This window comes from Anas acuta, chromosome 2 (genome assembly GCF_963932015.1).
Source record: "Anas acuta chromosome 2, bAnaAcu1.1, whole genome shotgun sequence".
Lineage (NCBI taxonomy): Eukaryota > Metazoa > Chordata > Aves > Anseriformes > Anatidae > Anas > Anas acuta.
This window is the reverse complement of record NC_088980.1, coordinates 41,793,387-41,815,024: the sequence shown is the minus strand read 5'-3', so window position 1 is coordinate 41,815,024 and position 21,638 is coordinate 41,793,387. Positions and strand designations below refer to the sequence as shown.

General features: G+C 40.6%; 1 protein-coding gene across 1 annotated transcript in view; it reads right to left on the bottom strand.

The window, feature by feature from the left end:
* The window catches only part of CMC1 (C-X9-C motif containing 1), a 37,192-nt gene extending 16,130 nt beyond the window's left edge, over positions 1 to 21,062 (bottom strand). The window contains exons 1-2 of the mRNA XM_068674434.1: positions 20,882 to 21,062; positions 9,723 to 9,815 (exon numbers count right to left, since the gene is read on the bottom strand). Coding sequence (XP_068530535.1) covers positions 9,723 to 9,815; positions 20,882 to 20,906 — 118 coding nt within the window. The 5' untranslated portion in view covers positions 20,907 to 21,062. The remainder of the gene's footprint in view (positions 1 to 9,722; positions 9,816 to 20,881) is intronic.
* Positions 21,063 to 21,638: the final 576 nt, after the last annotated feature.

Genomic DNA, 21,638 nt, shown 5'->3' with positions numbered 1-21,638 from the left:
CAGCATATAAAAACATTCAACTTTTTTCACAAACACATCACAGAAGTAAAAACCCTGCTTTTTCAAGGCAAGGTATATTCAGGTACATCAGGAAACTGGGACATTAAATTACAGGACAAATACAGGTATACTAGACACTGCCACCTTAGAGTGTCTTAAAGTCCAATTCAGCTCTGTATTCCTCTCTCTTGATAAACGTGCCCATCTGAAACTAAGTGTGAAGCCACAGGTGGAAGTACATCTTGCACCACGCTTTGCACTGCTTTTCCAACTACGTTATGAGCATCCAATTATAGCAAAATGTATAGGATATTTCTATCACCAAGAAACAGAGCAAGACTTGGCTCAAACCTCGTTTCAAAGTATAAGCATGAACTTATACACATATGCGGCCTGTGAGATTTAGGATTTTGAAAAGGACTACTTACATAGTCTTAAGACATGTTGATCTGGAGGCTTCAAGGGCAGCTGGCTTACAAAAAAACTTAGTTAAAAAACTCTTTTCAGAAAAAAGGTAAGAAGACAGATCCCTTAATACCATAACTAATCTCCAAAATCGCCTACTATTTCAATTCCTTCCCAGTACTATGGATATCCAGAGAATTTGTTTACCCCACCACAAGGGTGCTCTCCTACACTATCATCTCTAAAACACCTAATTTAAGTTCCTGTCCCAATCATTATCCCATAAGAAGGATTACCTTCCATCCCTTGATACCTTTTAAATCATTTGCAGTATCATCTCAAATACATCTAGTACACAGCAGGTAAATTGTTTTTCTTGCTCCCTGATCAGAAATTTAAAGCCTCATCCACACCTCCAACACAGCTCTAGTGTTCCTTGTCCATCCCCTTTCAGATCCTCTCACCAGCTCTGCAGCTCTTGATTCCTCACGCAAAATACTTCTCACCTTCTGTCATACAATTACATTTCATGTAAAGGCATCTATCCTGATCTTAGGCAGCACACATTCCAAGTGCTCTTTTCCGCAACATTCCTTTCTTCTTGTTTTTGAGAGCGTTAAACTGTTAAAAGTAAAATTCAGAGGGTTACAATAGAGCACAAGTGTCTTATGACCCTTTGTTACTGTAGCCTTATTTCTCTCTCAAGCAGACCTGTAAATAGAGCACTCTTCAGCACACGTTTCTCCTACTCTTTTTCTATGCAGCACCACACAGACAATTATTGGAAAAAAATTACAACAGCAACAAAACTCAATTTGGGAGCAGAAAAGAGGGGGATTATTTTTGTTGCCATTATTAAAAAGACCAGAACAGTGACATAAAAAATGTGGTTTTACTCAGCAACAGGCAACACAGTTTCTACTTAAAACAAAGTTATGCTTTGTCAGTGATGTTACCACAGGATCCATTAGCTACTATATCAAAGAGTAAGTGCCTGATGGACAACTCACTCAGTTTAAATTGAGCAATCTTTAGAACTACCATTCCACACTGAAAAAAGAAGTTGAAGATGTTTTTTGCCCCACAGCAGGAAAAAAGTTAGAGATTTCATTAACCGCATTGTGATGTTTCCACAACAAAAAAGCATGAAGAAGATTTAGAGCACCACACCTTGTTAAGGGTACGTTTGCTAGCTGAACTGTATTTCAACTTTAACCTGTTTTCCCCTATTGCCTGATAAGGCCAATGAGGCCGATGTCTCCTGTCCCGCTTTGTTTTTGGCTGGCTGAGCTGACTCGTAATATTCCATGCAACGATACATACAACAGGTGGACTTCTTCAGCCTCCAGGAAATAATGGAGACCAGAACTATAATTCTCACAAGGCACTGCCTCGTAAGAGTCAAAGCCTGATAGATGCATTTGCAGCTATTATTCTGATTCCCATTTCGTTCAACTAGAATTAGTCTTTAATTTTTTCGTGATTCAGATGAGGAATTTTCTTTGGCAAATACACTTGCCAGCTTTATGGGTTTTCTAATGAACAAGAACAGTGGACACAATTCTTCCCCTATTTCATTGCCCCGAATACCATACACTCTTTACAAGGTCAAAACACTGCCTGTAGGCTCTCTGAAAGCTCACCATTTATAGGTTCGTAGTTCCAAATTCAGAGCAGCTACTTTTTGACGCAAAAGCTAAGTTCTGTTTTCCACTGCTGAACCTAATGCTATCTGCACAACCCATTCTGACTCTGTTTTCTGTGCAAAAGTAACCCCAGGGTAATATTCATAATTTATATACAACTTAAATATTTATACACATGCATAAGGAATATAGCACGACCTCTTGAAGTATTAGAGTTATTTACACAAAGCTCTGTGTTACTGTTAAATGAAGATGCTAAGGGGGGGTTATATTCCAAAACTCCTCTTTTGGGGAGCAAAGTGGTTCAGCAAAGTGGTTCAAAAGTTGGAAAGTTGGTCTATATACCACCAACTAGCATACAATCAGCAGCTAGGGGCAGTTTGCACCAAAGCAACCTCTGACACAGAGCCAGCTATTTAAGCTGACAGTACGGAGTTAGCCCATAGGGGGACTGGGAACGATTAGGGCACACAAAAGGCCATCTTGGACCCAAATAGCTGAACACCAGAGAGAACCCAATGAGATCTAATCCTTCAAAAAGTCAGAGGGCGCACGTTAATTCTAGTGTGCTTCCTGAAAGATGAGGTTGAAGAAAGGATCTCAAAGAAGAGCCTGACACTTCCCATCACCAGGCAAGGAATTTCCAGGTGTAGAAACAGCAGCAATGAGGAGTGAAGCTAGCATCCAGATGGGACGGGCAGTTTGTCAGGGGGTCTGATATGGCTAAAGGGTGGAAACAGCTGATAAAAAGGATTTGACCTTAGTTCTGAGTCCAACATTTCCAGCCATCCAAGAAAGGCATGAAAGGACAAAGAATTGTTTTTCTTATTTCTGCATACACAGGTGAAGTACTTCCAATCTGCATGTTAAAACATTATCTACCCAGTGTCTGAAAGAACACTTCTCCTCCTGAAACTGTATCCCTAACTTCACACCCCAACAGAATGCCTTCATCTCCTCAGAAGAGCTGCAAAAGAAGCTATCCTATTGTCCAAACTCCAGTTGTTCCCTTGGTCAGTCCTCCTCATGGGTATTACTGCCCATGTGCTACAGTAATCAACAACCACGGAGGCATCTTCTATTTAAACCAGCATTTGTTAATATTCTGTAATTAATCTATGCTATGTTAATACATTTATGCCAATAAATATATTGAAGGGGAAAACAATTTAAAATTGAGAAACCAATAAAATGTCTAACTGGAGAAAACCCAAAGAGTAGACAGACAGATCACAGATAACACATCAAGGTACGAGCTCTGAACTACCAACTTTAATATCTATACCTAAAAATCTATAACAGGTAAGATAATCAAAATTAAGACAGTGCTTGTAGGATGTGGCAACCTGGCTGAAATTGATATTCATTAGAGTACTCTTTGCATGAATAGGAGCATTTGGACTCTGTGGTCTTTATCAGAGCCCCAGCTGGTAATGGTTGAAGGTTAATGCCTTACCCCATTCTGTTCAATTTTCTGTCCTAATTAGTCCTCCAAATCTATAGCTGTGAGCACCAAGTGTCTGTGCTCAAAAGAAACTAATTAATGCTAGCAAATTAGATCAAGTCCAAAGATCCAACAGCCAAACTCTTAAATGCTCCTTGTTAATAGGAAGTGTAGCTGTCAATAACTGCTGTTGGTGGCTATAATGAGGCCTCTTTCTTTCATTGAAAGTGATTTCATTTCTCTTTGTCCCTGTAAAAGCTGTTCCATTCCCTAATAAAAAAATAAAAAACCCTACACAACTAAGTTGCAGTGGTAAAGCTAGCAGTCTGACCCATTTCTTGTGATCAGCTGGGTTGAAATGACATGGGGGGTGGGGGGAAAGGAAAAAAAAAAAAAAAAAAAAAACAAATAGGGTAAGTTCCCTCCCCAGACATTTTCTTGGAAGTCCTAACAGTAGTTAGAATACTTCCATTTCCACCACCAAGCCACACAATATGCTCCCATATTTCTTTTCTATGAAATCCCCTAAATTAGCTTTGGCTAGCTAATGCTGTAAGTATCATTCATAAAAGACCAGGAGATCTGGAACTGTAATTTCCATAGAGCTGTTCTCTCTGCTCGGTTTGTTGGAGCAAAGCTCAATATACCATAATCCCTCCAGAGATTGTATTAATTCACATGGTTAAATGTGATGAGAGTAAATGTTGGGAATACATAGACCTGCATCTTTTCCCAGAGATAAAAACCATTGGGCGCAGACACAAACATCGTAAGAAATCAGCACCTTACTCTCAGAAACGCTAACCAGGGAAAAACACCTAGTCATTTATTACCACTACTAAGTATAGCTGTACACCATCAAAACACATCATTTAAATAACTGACAACCGCACAGCGTGTACAACAGTAATCTCAATGACTTCAAACAGGGTCACGGGGTCACACACAGTATGACTGTAATATACTTTAAAAATTCATGTACTACAATAATTAACATTGCAGATAATATACCAGTGGTGGGTAACATTTTTCTCCCCTTCTCTACCTGCAGTTTTGCTGCTCAATTGAAATGATGTTCTCAAACTAGCCTAACCTTTCTCCAGAAAAATGAAGTTGCAGGCAGTAAGGCAGCATTCTTTTTTCACTCTCCTAGAAGACGTCTCTTCCAGTCATAAAGTTTATGATTACTCCCATGCAGCCTCTCAGGATTTCCAAGCTCTGATCAATGCGTACAGCAGCATGTGTAAGAAAGCTCTGGTGACAGCGGCTCAATAAAAAAAGTTGCCTGGATTTGTCAAGTTAAGTCACTGACTTCTATCAGTTAGTTGATCTTTTTGATTCAGTTTGATACCTCCATATACTTCTAAAATATGTGAATTTTAAAAGGATTCTAAGGACCGTATTTTCAGTGAGGCAGAGCAGGTGAGCAGAACTCAGTTATGAATAGTGGTTTTAGTTTCAATTTGCTTCAAGAAAATGAGACTGTTCAACATTTTAAAAAGTGAGCTGTTACTTAATTTCCCAATACTATCGCTCTTAGCATCCACCAGTGTTAACCTCAGAACCACGACTGTAGGTACCAACAGGTTAATCCTCTCCCAGCGTTAGCAATGGTTTGCATCAATTAACAGAACTTGGCCTGCATTACAAAGGAAAGCGAGCAATGCCACTGAGTAACATCAAGCTGAAATCTGCCAGTTCACACATTTCATTATCTGCATCTCTTATAAAGGAATATATACATATGTAACAAGACTTTTCTGGAGAAACATATCTGAAGGTGTGCTTGGGCACTTAAATGTGCAGCATCAAATGTACTTCAATCAGAAATTTCTTTCTTTTTATGGGCCTTGATGTGTCAGGTGTAAGGGTCACGGTCCAGAGCAGGTGGCCCCTACGGGGACAGAGATAATGTCAGTGCCAGGACTGTTGAGTAACTGCACGTTATCAAAACTCTGGTTGACACTGGTCATGCTCTACTGTAGAGAAGCCTGCAGTGGTGTTGCATCCCATCATTTTCACTAAGTATCAACATGAGCCCTAAGGAAGAGAAGGCTAATGGCGAACATGGAGAATGGGAGGAGGGTGGCTGCTTGGAAATGTCCTTTTCCAGCCACGGTTTCCAAACCTTTTTTTAAAGCCTTGCCAAGTATCTTAAAGAATATTTGCAGCAATGTGATTCCAGTTGCTCTAATTACGCACTTCCTACAGACACCAGAACCAACCTAATGGCTTGCTGCAGGGAAGGTCCCCCAACTCAGCAAACCATTCCCTTTTGTCTCTTTCCTATATGGGGGGGGAAAAGAGTCATCTTCTTGGCCAATTTGTTCCTTCCATGACAAACTTCAAATGAGAAATGGCCTCATTCTTCGTTTATTTGAAGAGTTGTATGCAGGATCAGGTCTTCAATCACACAAACTGTTTTCTTTATTTCGTTGCCTCACAATGGCAGAACGAGGCTGATTTGAACTGGCTTTTCCTGTATCCATCCTGAAAAGCACACAGGTCATTTGCCCACACAAACCCTGGGAACTTGGCAAGTGTAGAGTCACAATTATGTAAGTGAACTGCAAGTCACTCTCGCTGACCTTCGAATTCCCAAATACACACCATCAAACCGTAGCAGACAAGAAAACTGAGAGGAAAAAGTTTAGGACCGAAGCCCCTTGTCACTAGTGCAAGATCGTTTTTTGTCCAAACAAAAAGGAAAAAAAAAAAAAAAAGAAAGATTACAGGGTTTGGGAGGTGGGACAGAATCGCTTTCTAACACATAAAATACACAAAACATTTACAGAAAGTATAATACAAAATCAAGGTCTTGTGACTGATTCAATGATCTGAGTACTTTCTTTTTGCAATCTAAACTTTCTCTTAATTAAGAAATGATTTTATAAAAGCAACGGAAGATGACAGCAGATAAAACACTCCTTTTAGCTACTTCAGTTTGTAAGCAGGTATTTTTTATACCAAGTATACACTAATACAGGAAAGCATGTATTTAATATGGCTTTTGATACTGCCTGTATAAGTACACTGAATATGTTACATTTGGGTGTTGTTTGTGTGTTTGTTTTTTTTTGTTTGTTTGTTGTTTTGTTGTTGTTTTTACAACACTTCAGGAAAACAGTTTTCTTTTTATGATATTCCAGTAAGAGACCACAATTTCACGTATGTACATCTCACGGATATTAGCATATTTATGTAATGGTCATGGAAAATTGATTTGTGTTCTTCAGAAAGCATCTTTACCCTCTTAACAAAAGTACTAATTTAGTAATTTTCACTGGAAAAGTGTTTGCAAACCTTAAATACAGTACATCTTAGTTACAGCATAATTTCTAAATTATTAAGAAACACGCAGCACTCACAAGAACTGTACTACGACAATCTGAAAAAGTTCAAACTAAATTTAAGTAACTAAAATTAAATATAACCAGCCTCAATTCTTAATTGTTTTTACAAATTATCTTTAAAATGGACACATTTTCATGGTCATTTCAACCCTAAGCTACTCTGTTAAACCAACACCCGAGCACAGCACCGGGTCACCCATTTAACCATGCCAGGGTAGCTGTATCACCTCTTGAGTTAACAAAACCTTTTTTTTTATTTATTTATTCTTTTTATTTTTTAACCCTTGGGGTTTCTTTTCCCCGGATGCCTCTCGAACACGTGCTGGACAGGCTGTCACTACTTGCTTTATTAGCTCTGATAAGCTCTAGGTGGTATAGCTGCAGGCTAAGGTACCGGCCTGTATACAGATGGACCCCATGCTCATGCAGAGAACTATTGAATGTATGGGGGCTCCCCATAGGGCTAGGCAGGAACCTAGCACGAGCAAGTCAATTGTAAAGGCCCATACTTGTAGAACAGCTTTGTTTCCTACACTTCCAATGCATTTACCGCAATTTCCTAGAGAGAAAATTGAAACAAAGGTATACCAGTAGGAGCTGGTCAAGCAAAATTAACATACAGCAGAAAAAAAGCAAACTGAGAACGAGTTAAATGAGTACCTATGCTTTAGTGTAAACAGCAATTTCATCCACGTGCACTCTGTAGCACTCCAACTGGATTTCAGGAGTTTTGATTGCTTAATTACACAGCTTATGTTCATAGCTTGTAATTGTTTACAGCACAAGAACCATAGCCTATTTACTCTGATTAACACCTATCCCTGTGTACCAACAAGACAAATTTATTCCAGGAATAATTTCACAATGGATATGAGAGATGATAAATTCTCCTCTTCACAAAACCATTTAACCTTTCACTTCCCGTGGCCTGCTCTCCACCCTGCCATTAAAAGGTAGACAAAAAGATGGCTGAACCATCTTTTTTGTAGTATGGATATGAATGTAGATTTTGTTCATCTATTTGATCACAAAAATTGCATAGGAAATATTCAGTTTCCAACTCTAACTTTCACACGATTTGATCAAAACTGGCTTCCAGCTAACAGAAGAAAGGAAGACTGATGTATCCACAAACCTCATTTTTCAGAATATACATAACTGAACTCTATTCAGAAGAAATGAAAATATATCTATAGTTTTTGCCTAACACCACAAAGAAGATAATTATGACAGGAATTTGCTTTAAAATTTACAGAAGCAAAAACATGAAGAAGCTGCAAAGGTAATCGTCCACAGCCCTCAGTTCAAGAATCTCCAATATAGGTGGCTGTCACAAAACTTTGAAGCTGAAACCAACATCCTAATTTTACACAAAGAAAATGCATGGGGAAAAAAAAAAGCCTGTTCCCCACCCCAAAAAACATACAAACATCACTGGGATAGACCACAGCACCATACAAACATCACTGTGGTCTATCCCAAAAGAAAATAATACAAATAGTACACAAATTATTTTTAACAGAAATCCTCTTTCAAAGATCCACATCCCTCTAATTGCTTTTCTTCACTTTTCCTCCCAACACGAACAGCATTCAAAATAAAAATTGTTCAACTACAAAATGAAAAAGTGTATGAAGGCCTTCTGGCAGCATTAGAAGGTACCTGTAGTCTGATCCCACCTCCTTCTGGCAGATATTCCCAACTCGTTTCCTACCTGCCTGAAAATCATTACGACACTACTCCATCACGTCTTTTGTGGACCCCCTAAACAATCTGTTTTAAAAAATGCTGGTCCATTTTAACTGTATCTGTCTCTGAAACATCTGTTACTCAAGGAACAGCCTCAGAGTTTCTTCTGTAATCCCAGATAGCTTGAAACCCCAATTCTCATCACAACTGTCCTTTTGCAGCAATGGTTCTCTAGTAACTCAGTTTTCTTTCTCCGTTTCATGTACTATTGGCTGTGGATGCCTTATATGCTTATTTTCTGAGGCTATTACCTTTCTAAGTTTTTGTTTTATAACCTAGGTAACAGCTCGCTGTCAGATTCAGTTCCCTGTAATTTGTTCACAGAAGTTCAGGGACATTTCCCTAACTTCCTAGGGCTCCTTCTCCAGTAGACGTTCTTTAAATCTCTCTCCAATGCCCCTTTCAGCTTTAGAATTTAGATGACAAGAGGCACGTGTCCCACTGAAAGCATGCCACTTGTATAGAGTAATTCTGTGCTTTACATTTTTTTCCCTGATCAACACTCTCAGCTAGCCCATGTGTGTGAGTAGCTCTAACTCCAGAAAGCTTTACATTTCTTCCAGGAATATGTGTACAGTTGAGTGTTGAAGAAGCGTTGATATCCAACTTTACAGAGTTATTGCCCAGTACTCTTCAAAACAAAATGAAAACATGCAGAAGCAGACTGCATCAGCCTGCTTCAATGCCTGTCTAATAACACATCTCCATGTGCAAGTACCATCAAAGCACTGGAGAGGGGAAAGGCTGCATTATAGCAAATAAAACTGTTATAATCAAGGAGACCCTACGTGAAGGCTCATGTGAAACAACATCATTTATATAGGTATTATGAACAGTACAAGTAACTCCTGTGTTGCTCGGTCACCACATGGTCTAGGTCGAGATGTGGAAAGTTTTCTATCAATCAGAAGCCAATCAAGAATAAGTCATTTTGGAAAGCAGTCCGCATAACCAAGCAGTGCAAGCCAACCTGGCAGACTCACGCACTGCATTACTGGTTTTGCAGCCAACAGATATGATGCAGATCATACATATTAATTCTCTGACTACTTGTCAAAAACAAGGATTATATTCAGGGCACAGAAGTGAGTACATCTGATCTCCCAATGAATATTTGACTCTTACCTTGCACTTTATCTGAACAAAGCTCCTTGGCTCGGTCTCTCATTATTACTGGAATCAAGACATCTTTTTCTACATGTCTCAGCTTAGAATTCTCTGCAAGAAAGCCAGAAACAAAGAGGAAAAAAATTATTTTTCTATACAAAATAAAGCGAATCTACAGAAATAACGTAGCATTGCTTATAGAACAGATACTAGTATACCCCATCTGTAACTAACTAGCACCAGACAATGCTGCAGAAGGACCACACACTGAAAAGCAGGAAAGTACAAGGATTTAAAATTGCTTAGATACAGGTACAAGCATTATCCTGTAAATTTCTGTTCTGTTTAATATGCCAAATGAAGCAAAAATAATGGAAAAAATTCTGGCATCACATTCAACTTTCTATCTTACTAATTAAAAGATCTGTATAAAGACTGCACAAAGATTGAGAATTATGTTTAATTCAGGATACTAATTTTTTTTTATCTGCATCATCTTTACAAACTACAGCTTTTTACTCCTATAATAGAACAGAGAAGTACAGCCCATATTAGAGCAGCACATTAAAGCTTTATTACTACATTAACAATATAGTAAATTAAAGACCTCCGTTCTTTAAAAAAAAAACTAACCATTTACTTACAGGCAGGGTCTGCAAGCTTTTTCACTGAGAAAACCAACTTCAGAAGAGCAAAAACTGAAGCCTGAATTCTACATTTAAAAGGAGAGTTGCAAGTTTGCATTCAGCTGCCTCAAAACAGAATTCATTACCGTGAGTACAACTAGTGGTTTTGGATATACTTAAATAACACAGACTGTGTGGAAATGCAGTGCTTCTTTTTTCCCCCCTAAATCCACTCTCTTCAAAACAAAGGAGTGAGAATTTATCAAGCACAGCTTTCCACTTCTTAGGTTCTGATTTAAAAGCCCTTTAAAGGATATTTGTATGGAAAATGGTGTAGTCCAACATCATTATGCTAAATACCTCAATTTCCTCCCCAAACACGCTATTTATTTACCCTTTGATGTTGGTATTACTCTTCAGCACAGAATCAGCTGTGGTGCTCACATTAAGCAAACTGTCAGATATGCTGTTATTTTGACTGAAATTCATCTCATTTTTAAATAGCTTATTTAAAACTTGGATTAAATGAAAGAAAAAGCATGATATACTGAATTAAGGAAACATGCAGAATTTAAGTTACCTACCCCTTTCCAAACACTGTTTTTCAGAGTATCTGCAGTTACCTCTAGATCAAAAGACAGCAGAGATTCACATTTCTCTGGTCATTTCTAACCCACCACCTTTTAAAGTTTGTTAATGCTATGAGGCTGCACCTCATTGAATCTGCAGTATTAACAGAGGAATCTGGTAACAAAACTGAGCTTTATGATAGCCAATACACAGAATCAGAACGAAAAACGCATCTCCAAGATTTATTACTTGGAATTTCTACAGCAAAAGCACAAATACAGGCTGGGCAGAGAATGGATTGAGAGCAGCCCTGAGAAGGACCTGGGGGTGTTGGAGGATAAGAAGCTCAACATGAGCTGGCAACACACGCTTGCAGCCCAGAAAACCATCCGCATCCTGGGATGCATCAAAAGAAGTGTGGCTAGCAGAGTGAGGGAGGTGATTCTCCCTCTCTGCTCTGCTCTCCTGAGACCCCACCTGGAGCCCCTCTCCTGTGAACACAGGCTGAGGGAGTTGGGGTTGTTCAGCTTGGAGAAGAGAAGGCTCCAGGAACAGCTTATAGCAGCCCTTCAGCACCTAAAGAAGTCTATAAGAAAGCTGAAGAAGGACTCCTTGTCAGGGAGTGTAGTGACAGGACAAGTGGTTGTGGCTTTAAACTGAAAGAGGGTAGGTTTAGCTTGAACTTCAGGAAGAAATCCTTCACTTTGAAGGTTGTGAGGCACTGGCACAGGCTGCCCAGAGAAGCTGTGGATGCCCCATCCCTGGAGGTGCTCGAGGCCAGGCTGGATGGGGCTTTGGGCAACCTGGGCTGGTGGGAGGTGTCCCTGCCCAGGGCAGGGGGTTGGAACGAGGTCATCTTTAAGGTCCCTTCCAACACAAAACCATTCCATGATTCTCTGAAAAGAATGAAAACGAAGTGTTTTATGCAGTAAATTAATTTGCTTTTATGCTAATTGCCATGTTTTTTGCAGCCCCTGTGGACTGAAAGGGGATGTTAATTTGGTTTGAAGGGAAGTAAATTTGTTGTCAGGCAACTTTTCAGCTAGATAAATTCTCCAGTCCAGTTCACTATATAAATTCATAAAACGGTCCATTAAAGAGAACTGTGTGAGAGCAGGAACAAGCAGAGGGAACGCTGCAGCTGTCATGAGCATCCCTGGCTCAAATTATAGCCTATGCTTTTCTGCTTTTTCTAAGCAAGTGAGATGCCAGCTGCCTCTAAAATGGCATTTGACAGTCCCCAACTGCCCTCACCCAACCCCATCACATCAGCATGTAACCAGACAGCGAGCAAGCAGCCAGTTCGATATGGAAAACTAACTCCTCAAATGCAAGCAAAAAAGCATTTCCCAGCTGGTTTACACTTTGGAGTGACTAGATCCAATTACAATAGTTCGAATTACTTCACGTAACTTTTATCCATCAGTATCTACACCAGCATACACAGAAACACAGCAGATCATGGAGAAGCAGCCAGGGCCTGGAAAGGGCGCCTGGGTTTCCTCGCCTGGCAGAGGTCAGCAGCAGCAGCCGCCATGGCTCCGACAGCAGCCGAGGCAGCACAGGGCTCCAGAGCAAGGATCAGCCACCCACTGCTGACAGAGGGGAGCAGAAAGGGACACAGCTCAGGGCCAAAAAGGAAACGGGACAAGGGCATCCTTCAGACAGGGAGCGAGCCTCCCTGTCAGCCCAAAGAGTCAAAGGGGATTTCTGGCTTTTAGCTGAAGTACCCAATTTGCTGTTTGATTATTCAAAAGGAAAGGGATGTTAAGACATCATGATGTCAGCAGCTGCGCTGGTGTGAACATCAGCTCAACCACAACCGCGATGCTGTTGCGCTCCACGCAAACTCCTGCTTTTTAGTCCCACGTCATCAAACCTGGAGGGGCTGAAAAGGCAGGATGGAGAGGGCACAGGGCAGCATCCAGGAAAAACTAGAAGACTGCTACAACACTGATTCAAAGGTAATTACAGAACACTATAAAGGAAATGAGATCAGAAGTGGTCTTTATTCTCATTTATAGTTTGTTTTTTAAAAGGAAGTTTGTTGGCTAGGATTGGTTTTTAAGCCCTGAGAAGTACAAGCAATTCAAGTCAGACCTTATAAGGTCTAGGTGGTAGCTTCACGTACCCAAGTGCAACTATATCACCAAACAGGTCTCATACAGATGTTCAGCTTGGGCAGTACTTTATCTAGTCATGAATTTCAACTGTAATGTCTAAAGCATTTTAATATTCTTCCCTGATTCCAAGCTGCATTGTGTTGTAAGTATTGTATTACACACAGTGATTTTCATTGAAGGATCTTAAAACACTTTATTGAAGTTGGTATCCCTAGCATTTATACAAAGTGTTAAAGAAAAGTAAGGCACAAATATTAATACCAGATACCAGCTAGAAAACTATGTTTACATGTGGAATAACCGTACTGGATAGCATATAAGCACTTGCAAAGAAACAGTCATCGCTAACCAAATCAGCTCTGCAGTAACATTATATGGCAAGAACTTTAAAAGAAACAACACCTTAGAAGCAAGACTTCATCAAAAAACATGAGACAACCATGATGTGAAACCATCAATTCCTTTTGCCTTTTTTCAACTATATTACTATTTCTAGAATAATAAGTACTTCTTTTGATAGCTCACTATTCTGCACAAAGATATTTCTTATTCTAATACCAGATTTGCTACAGACTAGTCCCAACAGAATCTGCATTACAACACACCTACTATGTTGTGTTATTTATTTTTTTTTTACCTACTGCTTTATTTTCTCTTCAAAATATCAATAAAATTATTCCCAGACAAGCAAGAAATATGTTTTCCTAGTCCACCTTTCTCATTTGAAAGTCGATACCTTTGGTTCTCATCTGCAACGTCCATGCACTTTACCTGGTCTCCCATGAAGGCTGCTCAAGACGATCCTAGTTTGGCTGCAAAGTGAGACAAGAACACGCTACCTCTCAGCTGCCAGCAGGCCAAAGAGATGTTAGCAGCTGCTTTTCCTCACCTCCCTCCCACCACACCCCAGCCCCTCACAACTTGGGTATGCTTGTTATAGCAACTTCATTATTTAAGATTCTACCTCTCTCTTACATTCTGTTGAAATTCACTATAACATCAAAAGTTACATGGGAAATATGGATGAACATAAGCTAAGTGAGTAAAGGTTACAAAAATCGGGCTGTGATTAACAATAAAAACAAGATTTTTGTACAAACATACATGGAAGTTAAGCCAGAATCAAAAACAAATGCAGGCTTGCAAGTGTTAAAGCATCTAAGCCACAGGACCCCTTGAAAATTAGGGTGAGGGTTAGGGACTGTCAACTACTGAAAATCCTGAAGGCAGGAAGACATCAGCACACTCCGAAACGCTGCCTCTTCTCATGGGGAAGAAAGAATAGAAGAGAAAATAAAGAACAGGTAAGGAGTATACGCTTGCAGTTGCCAAAATACAGAAGGATAGAAACTATAGGAAAGTGAGCATCCCTCTGAAGGAAAAATCATTCTCCATACCATCTCAGCATAGTGTAAAGGATTACAGGTAGGCAAGAAAGATTACGAAACTGGAAGATATCCATATTCAGCAAAACATCAAGAACACATTTTAATTTTTTTTTCCTTTTTCTTTTCTTCTTCTTTTCACACTAATAAATTTAGCTAATCTCAATGCCTGACACGGCTCTCTGGTTGCATACAATAAGTATCTAGGGCACAAGAATACAACTGTAATCATTTTCTGCAGTTGATTAAAACCCTTAGGTGCTTAAACTATTTATTGCCATGGGAGGTCAAGGACCATAGCCATCTGATTCAACAGTTTTCAATATTTTTGTAAAAATGGGGAAAAAAAATCTAGAAATACAAGTATCAGTAGGAACCAGAGCATCACAACCACTAGAACAGCAGAATACACATCCATTTCCTTCTGTGGGAAGATGAGAAAACAGAAGATGACTGGAACACTCTCACTGCTTTCTAGTCTCTAGCTGCAGGTCCCAGAAAGGCCTTGAGGGAAAGAGGACAACATTGTAATCCTGTGCAGTAGACAATAAGCCTGTAAAGAGGACAAGAGGAGGTTGAAACATAAAGTTGCTTTACTGAAAATAAAAGGAACTGTAGCAGCTTGTCCTATAGAAAACTATAGGCAGCTTGTCATAGAAGACTTAGAAAAGGGGACACACAGAAGAAAGCTTTCACTGAACAGCGTCCCACAAGAAGTTTTATCATCTCCCCCTCCCTCCCTCAACACCGCTGGACTGACCCTGCTCACCCCTTTGTCACTGCACCTGCTGGGATTTCACAGCTCTACTTCTATCTCTCATACGGCCTCACGTAGCAGGGACACAGATTACTCAGAAAAACTGAGAAAAAGTTGAAAACTTGTCCAGATACCTGAAGAAGCCTTACACCTTTAGCAACCAAGAGGAAGTCCGTTAAGCGACTCCAGTAAAAGCTTTTAAAAGATGCATTTAGTTACACAGCTTGTCATTTGGACATTATGCACACTTTTAAAAAATCTCCAAGTAGTACTTCAAATCTTTTAGAGGTTTCAGTAAGAAACACAGTTTATACGATGGGCTAGACAATGAGTAACAAGTTTATGGCTGAGATACCGAAGTGCATTAAACTTGGGAATGTAGTCACTTTTCTATCACTCCACAAAAATTATTTGTGCTGTAAATACAGCGCTCAACATTTTGTTCTAAAACCCTTCCTATGAGCTAATTATTAAACGGCTTGGGAAAGTATGCTTTAATTAATAAAGGAAGTAGTAGTGCAGCATTAATTGTGTGCTGAGTGGCAAACATTCCTTTCATCAGACTACCGGCTCTATAGACTCCAGAGGTTCAATCTTTCCAAAACCCATTTCAGATTTATTTTAGTGCACGCGTAACAGTTGTGTTCTGAATGGGCTAAGCTAATTATAGCTTACTACTCCTCCAGGAAAAGGATACATTCAAAATTTTCATCGCCTTTATTTTGCCTAGCTTATCCACTTTGTATCAAGTAACAGCCACGGGTCTTACATTAATTCATCTGTGTGTACGTGCATCATAAAAATACCTATCAAGAAGTCTGTTTCATTGAATGTATTATCAACTACTTCAAACCTCCGCTCTGAAACACAAAGTCACATATCGTTGCAGCAAGCAAATTTAGAGATAAACCTGTTAAAGTCATGGGCAGAAAGAAATAGGTATTTCTAAAATCTATGATTTCTTCCTCCAAGTGTAGGTTTTGTTATTTTTGTTGTTGTTGTTTTGGTTATTTTTTAAAAATATGTATCTAAATACTTCTTGAAGACGAAATTAATAGTTTAAGCACCCAATCCTATAGCCATGGGCGGTCTCCTGTGCCCTTACTGCCAGGAAGCTCATGGGGCCAAAATGACAAATAACTTCAGCATACCTCTTTGTTAACTTTGGTCCCACAAAAACATTCAAGATCCTGCTAAAAGCAATTGATTTTATCAGTCAAATACATCCAACATGAATCAAGTCATGACAGACCAGGCCTGCATATCTTTATGCATACATGAAACGCATAAAGTGGTAGCTTCATTTGCACTTAGGTGTTTGCAGAGGAACTAGAGTCTGAAGTACTTTGCTTCATGCTAAGGTTTTAGAGTATCAAAGGGCAACACACAGTGACAGAAATGTTATAATCCAAGTGAAGTACGTGATATCCTGAAACCCTCACTGAAACGCAGAAGAGGCTGATCAGCACAGTTTCTCTACAACCACTTTTATTTTTCCCAACTGTGTATGAATAAATTTATTTGTATTTAAGAAGTTACAGATTTTGAGATTTTTCTATCTAATATTCACATCATTTTAAATTAAGATGGAGTACAGGGATGACAACACCAGGGAAAATTTCCAAAGCTTTAACTTCTCACTATTCTATCATCACCTCAAAGTCAATTTTCACCTTTTTCACTGGCTGAATTTGTTATCTTACATTTTGCTTTGGGGCTCATGTGTTCTTGCAATATGGCAGTACTGGATTACAAGAATACTGACAAGGCTGTTTGCTAAAAATGAACAATGGCTATATTGCGGCTAGTCTGTAATATCCAGAAAGAAAAGGAAAAGCAAATCTGACAGCGCACTTATTTCTTAATTACATGTGGCTTCCAAATGCTCATACATCTACTGACTAAAAATCGAAGCCAACCCCGAAGTTGCACGTACTGTTGTTTTTTGGACGCAGGGAGGTTTGTTTTTTTACATGCCTGATCAAATAGCAGAGCCAGGTAAAAGACACGAAGACTTAACTACAGATCGGGGCTTACTATTCACTGTGCTGGTGCATTACCACTATCCTGAACTGTTGTGCAGGTATCACAGACCTGCCAGTTAGGAAAGGTTAGGGTGGGAGCAACCTACGAGCAAAAAACATCCTAAACCCACCCCAATTCCCTTTTAAAAGCTGCAGATGAAGATTCTAGCAAAGTACACAAACCACAACATTAGTAGCCCACTAGGGCCGTGGACCAGCTGAGCATTAAAACAGCCCAGAGGGCCTTAGTTCTACTATTGTAAAACACTTCTGAATGATTCACTTGGTAAACTGATGTAAAATCCTTCTGAGCACAGCTTCTCATCACTTAAGACACCATAGAGCAATATTTCAGCAATAAAACACACATTTTGTACTTTCTGGGACAGCAAAAATTACCACCACCTTGGATACAGCTGGATTCCTACACACAGGGTTCCACACCTTTTAAGGGAAGCCCAAATATTTGAACACCTTTTGTCTAAAGTGGTCCTGAGTGTATAAAACCCTACTACCCTATGTCCTTTCTAACTAACAGTAGATGTTGTCTAAGAACGTACTGCTTGCTTCCACCTGGCGAAAGAAATAGGGTAAGGTCCACAAAAATCACAAACTATCTGAAGAACATAAAATGAATTAAACAGACCACACGAGTTAAACAGTGACCTCAAGAACTTCACAATCATTAATATCAGAAAAAAAGAAATTGGTAACAAAGTAACCTGCACTTGGATGAAGGAGATATGCAGGAAAATCTACCGACCAGTGAAACACTCCAGTCACCAACAATAGAGATGCTAACCACCGTAAGATTTCTTCCCAGCACGCTCAATAGCCACTATTTAGTGTTAGAGTACTACATGCTCCTCTTTTTATTTCATGCAATTCTGAAAATTAAAAAAAGTGTTTTAGTTAAAAAAAAAAAAATCTGTTTAAACTCCTTAAGGAATTGAATATTTAAGTTCTTGAACCATTTTTTTTTTAAGACACAGCTGAACAGCTTCTCTGGGGCTTCCGCATCTTCAGATGCAGTTCACATCTTTCATTTCAGGGAACAAACACCACAAACAAATTAAGAACAAGGCTTTTTTAGTAACAGGACTAAATATCATTCTTCTTGATATTTCTTTAATGGAAGTGAGGATTAAGAGAGAAGACAAAACAACGCCCATCTTACTCATCTTTGATTTCCGCACCTATGGATTTAATGAGCAGTCAGTGTGTATAAAATGAATGAAATCCTTAAAAACTAACATGACAGATCAAAACACAACATTGATTATTCAGTTTTTCAGAAGTTGTAGAGCATGAGGTGTTTTGACACGCACAGAGACCGAAAGCCTTCTGATTACAGTAACAAAATGATTGCTGATGTTACTCTGGATTTTCAACTCTAAAGAACCCTTTCAAATTATTCAGCATTCTAACGCTCACCGGCGTGCCCCAACGCATCATCCATTGCTTATTTCTCTTCCCTGAACGGTTCTCCAAAACGTGCTGTCAAACAGCTTTAGGAAATCATTTATCCTTTTCCTTCATGTTCCCAACGGAGGCCAAAGACACTAAGAAAGTCAAAAAGGTCAAGCCAATTTAACTCCCTTCATGATGGGGTAACTTACGTTCTTAATCACCAGTGTTATCTAAGGACATTAAATTAAAAGGTGAGACTGTTCTTCTTTTTACATATACATTTTTGCCCTTTACTGACTGACTTTACACTGCTGTATCTCCCATTAGTTCCTCCTATCATTCAAAGCCATGATTTCACTCCTTCCAGCATACACTTCTAGCTCTGTCTTACTGTCCATTTCATTTCAAAACAAGACCCAAGCCTTCTGGAAGCCCAATTTAGTCCTTCCACTGATACACTGCTGCAGTCTTTAACTACCTAGATTCCCACATGACCACAAAACAGTCAGAAACACACACTTTATGTAGCATAGGAAAATGATTATGAAATCAGCCTTCAACACATTTTTAAGAGCCCTAAGACTAACCAGGGTAGGTGCCAAACCCTGTATTGTGTGTCTAAGCTGCTGTCAATAACCTTACTTTTCTCCTTAAGCACTTGTGAGTCCTCAAATAGGGATCCAGACATCACTATTTGAAAATGACAGCTAAAACCAAATGCAAGTTAGAAAGAAAATGGGCTAATAACCCATGATTTCTACTACTGAATGCAGCATCTTACAATGACAATTTTAGAAGTGCTGTATACAAAAAAAAAAAAAAAGTTCAATGCTGGGCAGCAGCACATTTATTCTTAAGAAGGATAAAACAAAATCAAGTAACAGAATTTTCTCAAAGGACTCATCTACCTATTCATTTACTGGATGTAATCACCTAATAACACAGCTACAGTTCCTTCACAAACTGTGGCTGTCCAAGAACTCTTTCCGTATAAATCATGACGTAACTTACAGCTTTTATATTCTGAGGTTCAGAAGACTCCCTGATATTCACTCCCTACTGCCTGGAAAAGCCACAAGAATATCTGCATCTTTTATGACCTTAAAATGGAGCATCAGTCGTGGTAACAATTTACTAAACTGTGATTCTTCCAATTTTTCTCATACGTGAGCCAAGAAGCAGTTAACGATGACATTAAAAACCACCGCACCAGGGTATCTGAGTTAACACCTTACTGATACCAACAGGGCAGCTCACACCTTTTGCAGCTATTGTTCCACTTTCCCTACAACCTCACTTAGACCTCTCCGCTTTCGGTTCATGTTCTGAGGTTTTCAGCAGAGCCGTAACAGCCAGGGACCGATGGCTGGGCTGGGGGGAGGTACGTAAGAGATACCGGATAACAAGGTAGCAGATTTAGAGAGGTGTCAGTAAGCAATGCCACTGCTTAGCAGATCAATCTCAGTATTAGTGTCACTGAGCATATACCCAAGGTACACCCTCAGCGGTACCACCACTGCTAAAACACAACCACAGCGTGGTCCGGGAGGCACGCATAATGGCATTACAGGTGTAAATAGGGAAGTAAAGCAGTGCTATATACCAACATCTGGAGCCATCCTTTTTGGTACACGAAGAACACACAATAGCTTAATTTAAGCTACTGTAATTACTGCAAACCCCTTCCAAAGGACAAGAGGGCGCAGAATTACGCTGTGGATGCACACCCACCAGCTGAAACACGGCTGTAAGTCGTACACCATTTCCTTAATTCTGCAAGACGTGAATGCTTAGGTGACACTAACACCACCAGCGCTTGACCACCACGCCAGTGCCCTGCTCGTGGGGTCTGTAACACCAGGCCAAGCCACTTCCACGAGAACCTGGCCAGCATCCTTCAGGCTCCTGAGGAGGAGATGGGGGTAACCAAGGAGCAGCCCTGCCTCAGCTGGGCGTCGTCACCTCGTCACGGCGGGGTCTCACGGTGCAGGACAGGCCCTGGGACACCGCCTGAGGGCCGGGCCAGCGGCCTAGAGCCTGAGGGGAGCCTGAGGGGAGCCTGAGGGGAGCCCGCGGGGCCGCCGCGCTGTGCCCTTCCCCTGAGGCAGCCCGGGTGGACCCCCCTCAGGCCGCTCGGCCGGCTGAGGCGAAGCACGGAGGGGAGAGGGAGACCTTTTGGGGGATAGACGGAGGATTTTGGGGGAAAAAAGGGAAAATTTTTGAGGAAAAAAGGGAGGTTTTCGGGGGTGCTCCCTGCCTGCCCCTGCGGCGGCCGCCCCTACCTGCAGCGCCAGGGGGAGGCTCCATCTGCGCCCCGCGTTACGCCGGCGGCTGCGCACTTTGCGTAGCGAGACCCCGCCGCCGCGCAGGCGCGGAGCGACCCGGCCCCGGTCCCCTACGCTGGTGGCGGGCGGAGGGCGGCGGCGGGAGCGCGCAACGAGGAGGGAGGCAGCGGGGGCGCGCGGGCGCATGCGCGGTGTGTGTGGGGGAGCTGCGAGATGGCCGCCGAGGGCAGGGCGGGGAGGAGGGAGCGCGGGCACATGCGCAGTGTGTGGAGGGGTGGCTGCTCTGCAGCCCTTGTGCCCTTCATGAGAAGTTATCCCTGGTTTCCTATGTCTCAGGGACAAAGCTCCTGGGGCTGCCAATCAAAATAGGAAAAAAATAGGGAAATTTGGTGTCCTACCAGAAATTTTGGCAGAATGCGCTTACGTTGCCTTGTCAAGCTGGTTGGCTTAGTGGGGGGGGAGCTGAGTCCCTCTACACCATAATTATTTAGGGTTTATGTTTCCTTTTTATCTCAGTTCAGCATAAAGGTTTTCAAATTTTATGTTGTGTCATGGAAATGACATTTTTTTTCAAGAGGTTTAAGCCAGACACAAGGCAAGGACCTTGTCACATAAAACACTGCATAGTAAATGCCAGCGGTCAAAAAGTCAAAGTATGCTTTTGATACAACATCAAGAAAGGAGTATGGGCTCCTGATTACCTGGTTGTTTCTAAAAAGATACAGGTTTTAAGGCAAAATTTGAAGAACAGTAT